General features: G+C 55.0%; 2 protein-coding genes across 2 annotated transcripts in view; one reads left to right on the top strand and one right to left on the bottom strand.

Annotated features, from left to right (window-relative positions):
* Positions 1–175: 175 nt before the first annotated feature.
* On the bottom strand, positions 176–3,501 carry GUITHDRAFT_108147 (hypothetical protein; the record flags this gene model as incomplete). The annotated part of the gene is made up of 15 exons (XM_005833036.1): positions 176–232; positions 281–340; positions 542–616; positions 783–840; positions 1,051–1,146; positions 1,250–1,332; positions 1,375–1,428; positions 1,635–1,700; positions 1,755–1,806; positions 1,927–1,948; positions 2,012–2,073; positions 2,142–2,308; positions 2,488–2,655; positions 3,153–3,197; positions 3,445–3,501. The coding sequence occupies 15 exons, from the start codon at positions 3,499–3,501 to the stop codon at positions 176–178; spliced, it is 1,122 nt and encodes a 373-aa protein (XP_005833093.1).
* A 1,318-nt stretch (positions 3,502–4,819) lies between these two features.
* GUITHDRAFT_108148 (hypothetical protein) overlaps positions 4,820–5,245 on the top strand; it is a gene marked incomplete at both ends in the record, with an annotated part of 3,376 nt that continues 2,950 nt past the window's right edge. Inside the window, one exon of the mRNA XM_005833037.1 lies at positions 4,820–5,230. Within this exon, the coding sequence (XP_005833094.1) occupies positions 4,820–5,230 (411 nt within the window). The remainder of the gene's footprint in view (positions 5,231–5,245) is intronic.

Raw genomic sequence — 5,245 nt, forward strand, 5'->3', positions numbered from 1 at the left:
TGAACGTCAAGTTCAGAGTACAGCAGATCTGTGGATATCAGATTCAGGACTTAGAGGTCGGTATCGTGTGTTCCCCAGCCATCATGGTCGAAAGGAGCTGCTCACATACGAATTTCAGGAAGTGAGATCAGAGCTGGATAATTCATCAGGCTGCGAAGCGACATGCGATCATGACTTACTTCAATTGAGTGCTGACAACTTTGATGTTGGCAACATTTCTGAGCTGGGGAATCTGCTGGCAAGGTCAGGGGGAGGCAGGCGGGCGGATAGAGGGGCTAACGGCCATCTGCATCAACATGATGCCAACGCTGTAGGTGTCGAAGCGATCCGGACTCATGGCCTGAGAAGAGCGTGAGGGGAAGGGAGAGGAGGAGGAGGAGGAGGGAGAAATTAGAGCACGAGGGAACGAGGGAAGGACGGAGGGTAGGAGGAGGGAGGAGAGGGTAGGAGGAAAGATGGAAGGGTAGGAGGATGGAGGAGAGGGGAAGGGAGAAGGAGAGAGAGGAGAAGGGAGGAGAAGAGAGAGGAGAGTATTTGTCACCTGCCACAAGAAAGGGGAAGCGAGCAGCGCCAGGACTCCCTTGGGCGGTTTGGGAACATCCTGAGGCATGATGTACTGGAAGAATGTGAGAAGGGGGTAAGAGGGAGAGAGGAGGAGAAGTCGAGGAGAAACAGGGAGGGTGAGAGTTGAGGAGACGGAGTTAGAAGAGCGAGAGCGAGAGCGCGAGGGAGGGAGGGAGGAAGGTAGAGAGGGGAGACAAGAACAAGTGGAATAGCTTCACCTGCTCAGGAGGGGCATATCGAGGGTCGAGCAAGCCCTTCTCAGGATCAAAGTTGAACCTGCCGACAAGAATGAAAATTGAAGATGAGAGTGAAGTCCTGCCATGCAAACTCTTCTGCTCCCTCTCTCTCCTCCCTCTCTCTCTTCCCTCTCTGCTCTCCCTCCCTCTCTGCTCTCCCTCCCTCCCTCCCTCCCTCCCTCCCCCTGTCTCCCTTCTTTTCGCTCTCCTTTCTCCTCTCCCCTCTCCTCTGCCTCCCCTGCCCTCTTACCCGTTGCGAAGGTCCACACAAGCCCCCAGGTCGATAAGGCGGAGAGGAGCTCCTTCGGCAGTCTCGGCGACGAGAATGTTGGCAGGTTTCACGTCCCTATGACTAAGTCAGGGAGGAAGAGGAAGAGGGAGAGGGAGAGGGAGAGGGCGAGGGAGAGGGAGAGGGAGAGGTTGGGGATGGAGGGGGGATGAGGAGGAACCGGTGGACGACGCCAGCATCATGAAGGGTCTTGAGGGCCGTCAGGGTGTTGGCTGCGATCCTCTTGATCACTTCGACTTCCCGCTGCCTTCACGTCAGGCGCGACCAGCTCAAGTTCAGCTGGACCTTCTCAGTCTCCTCCGAACGAGCTTTCCCTCCAAACTTGGGGGTCTTGAACTCCTGGGGTACAAGTGAGAAGAAGTGAGAAGGATGGGGGGAGGAACGAAGCGGGAGGAGTCAGAGGGAAAAACTGAAGAGAAAGAGGGCGGAGGAGGGGGTGGATGGGGAGGAAGAGGACGAAGAGGGAGGCGGTGGATGGGGAGGAGGAGGAGTGAGTTAGTCGAAGGGATTGAGGAGAGGGGAGAGGAAGGAGGAAGTAGTCTGACCTCCTTGGGGTTGGCTTGCCTTCTGTAGAGCACTAGAGATTCAAGGTTCAATGGGAATGACGGCTCCTGCAGACAAACATGTCGGCGAGAGGGGCAGGGGAGAGCAGAGGGGAGGAGGACCATCATGTAAGACTCTAGAGTTCGACTCCCTTCGAAGTTCCAAACCAGAAGTCTGGGAGCGAACAAAGTTAGCACAACCAAGGTAGTGAGACTCTACACAAGCAAGAACACAAGCACAAGTACAAACACAATCTCCTTCTCCTTCTCCTCCTCCCCCCCTTCATTTCACTACCTTCCAGGTCCCATCACATCGCCTGCATGCAGCTGTCAGGTTTCTCCTCCTTCTCCTCCTCCTCTTTCTCCTCCTCCTCTCCCACCTGCTCGCCGTTGTGCCCCGAGAAACGTCGCAAAGTAAGCTTGCTTGCCCAACCGACGAACCCTGGAGGGAAAAAGAAAAGGGAGGGAGGGGAGAGTGGTCAACTCGTGCGGCAGGAAGGAGGCGCGTACCTCCGGTTGAAATAAGCTTCAATGTCAGCCTGATCATCATCGAGGCATCGCTTGATGACGACTCGTCCCTCCTCGTCCCTCCTTCCCTTGAGCTTTTTCCTCCCTTCCGACGTCGTGAACGCCTCGTACGCCAGCCCGAAGGTTCCCTTGCCCAGCGTCCTACCAACCTGAGCGCTCATGTCACTTTCTACCTCCCTCTTCCCTCTCTTCCCCTTCCCTTCTCCCTTGCACGCACTCCTCTGCTTCTCAAACACCGAGTCCGTTTCCTCCCCTCTTTCTCCCTCCTCCCTCCTCCTTTCCTTCTCCTTCCCCTTCGTCCTCCTCCCTTCTCCTCCCCCTCCCCCACCTTGGGGCTGATGTCGTCTGGACCCCAGTTGTCTTCACTCCTCGCGTCGATGGCCTTGAGGAAGAGCCGGTCGAGCAGACCATTCATGACGTTGGGAGGAGACAACAGGTACAGGAAGCCGAGGATGCTTCCACCCAGCCTCAGGCCGAGGTCAACGCTGCTGGCCTCCTGCTGAGAAGGTCAGGGACAAGCTTGCTGCAAAGGAGCAGGTGACATTGAGCGGAGGAAGCATGGCTGCGCTCAAGGTCGAGAGGAAATCGCTCGCTGCCGGCGCCAAAGCTGCGATGGTAAGATGAGAGATGAAGAGAGGAGAGGAGAAGAGAGGAGAGGGACACATCGATCGAGAGGGAGGAGGAAGGAGGCGTCCAACGATGATACGGGGCAGGTGAGGAAGGCAGGAGGCGATGCCTGAAAGGCTGATCGCTTCGTCGAGCATGGAGCATCGGACACCAGAGGCTCGGGGCCTACGGGAGTCTGACTGCTGAAACAAGTTAGCTGAGATCCATAGCGGATTAACTGCGCGAGAAGACAAGGCAATGGTGGAGGACAACAGTGAGAGGATAGTATGGAGATCGAGAAGAGGGCGAGAAGCGAGCGAGGGGAGAGGAAGGAGATCGAGAAGAGGGCGAGAAGCGAGCGAGAGGAGAGGAAGGAGTAGAACAAACCTTAAGTGACCTTCCCTGCTCGCCGCACCAGCCTCGAGTTTGGGTCTGCAACTTGTATGTCAGGAGCGAGAGAATCTCTGAGAGAGGAGCCGACAGGTCGGGAGTTGGTGGAGATGAAGTTGGTAGAGACTGTCCACGAATGTGTTGACATGAAACCTGAGGCGCCAGTCACTTGCGATAGAGCGGTACCACAGGGTTCAGTTACATGAAGCAAGGAGGACTGAGCAAAGGAGCATCTCCTGCGGTTCAGGGGTGAGACGACGCAGCAGCTAGCGCTGATACATGTCTCTACCTTCACTGACTTGTTCGGATCTTTCAGTTTCATCAAGTCGAAACACGACGGCATCATGCCTGGAAAAGCACAGACTCTTGTAAGCATACGCACAAAACGACAGACTTTGTGTGTGTGTGTGTGGGGGGGCAGTTGAGTGCAAGAGCTGGTAGCCAATCAATCCAACTCTCTCTTGCGTCTCGCTGTCAACAACAGATAAACTGAATTCATGCTCCTTGTCTCTCTCGCATTGCCTCGAGATCATAAGCAAGCAACGGAATTGGGGCCCTCTTACGTATCCTGCACCACCTACGTCCTAGCGACAACGCCACAAAGCGAGAGAGTCTAACACAGTTGAGGAGGAGGTGAGAGTCTGCCTGATTCTGTTTGTTCAAGACCTTCTCATCCTCTGCTCTCCCTCCCTCCCCTCCCTCCCCTCCCTCCCGCCTTCCACAATCCCATTTTCATTTCTTGCACCATTCCCATGCTCTAAACCCTACCCTGCGTATCACACCCCTACCCCCCCATCACAACCACCTACCCTACTGTAACAAAATCCTCATCACCCATGACCCTCTCAATCTACAGTTATATACCCGGTGATACCTAGTTTGACCTAGGGGGGGACCCCCTACCACAATAACTCTTCACCCTACCCTCAAATCATTTTCATACCCTACCCCCGTGCTGGGTGTACCCTACCCATCGTTGAAAAATTCTCACTGCCGCCCCCATTGATGATTTTATCAGCACTACCCCACCCCAAGAGTACCATGACCCTACCACCCTGAAGTCCCTTTCAGATCACAAAGTGGAAGTACCCCTTTATTTCAAGTGAACTTTGGGGTTCTAATTGAAAAATCTCACCCACCCCAGTCTTGGTTTCAACCACCCCCACCATAACTTTGCGTCGCCTTTGTTGTAGGGGTGACTGTCCCTCCATGAAGGGTGGGGTGGGGTCATCAAATCTGAATCTCTACAGGTTTCAACCACCCTCTAATCAAAGGGTAGTATGCGGTAGAAAGAGGGGTAATAGAATGCACACAAACTAGCGAGGTGGGTGGGGTACATCTAACAGGTATCCAGCAAGGGGTACTTGAAGCACATAAGTACGGGTAGTTCAAGTGTGTATAGTGATCACCCTAAGGTAATCCTGTAAAACTACCCCCTCCTGCCCACCTACCCCTACCCCCATTTCCAAAGGTATTTTCACCCCTTGGTAAACTTCCGAGGCGGGTTGTTAGCTCATCGCAAACATCCTTGTGCCCCCTCCCTTCCGCTCCCCTCCTGCTCCTCCTGCTCCTCCTCCTGCCCCTCGGACACAATCATCACCGGCACTTGCGGAGGAGCGGGATCGATCACCTGCTACACCTGCAAGGGGAGCTGCACGTGGACAATGAGCTTCACTGCGGCTGTGCAAGGATACTCCTCCAGCGACTACACTGCAGCCCTCGGGTCCCTCGGGTCGGCCACGGTCACGAGCACGCAAGTGGTGTATCAGTTGAATCCCACTGGGAACATGAGCTACACGCTGGTGTCAACTTCAATCGCTGTGACAGCCATCGATGGGAAGGGGACGACCCCACTGAGCTACTCGGCGGTGGAGAGCAATCTCAAGACCAAGAGCATCACGTTGATTGCGTTCCAAGACAGCGTCAAATACGAAAAGCAAGAGATGCCCCTGGCCTCTCCTACCGTGTTTGTCTTCCTGAAGGGATCTGCCTCCGTCTCATTGGCTGACTTCAAGGCAAATTTGGGCACCTTCAAGCAGGTGATCGCCACAGCTGCTGGAGTGAACGTGGACAACGTGCTCGACGTCAAC

Source organism: Guillardia theta (assembly GCF_000315625.1).
Source record: "Guillardia theta CCMP2712 unplaced genomic scaffold GUITHscaffold_32, whole genome shotgun sequence".
NCBI lineage: Eukaryota > Cryptophyceae > Pyrenomonadales > Geminigeraceae > Guillardia > Guillardia theta.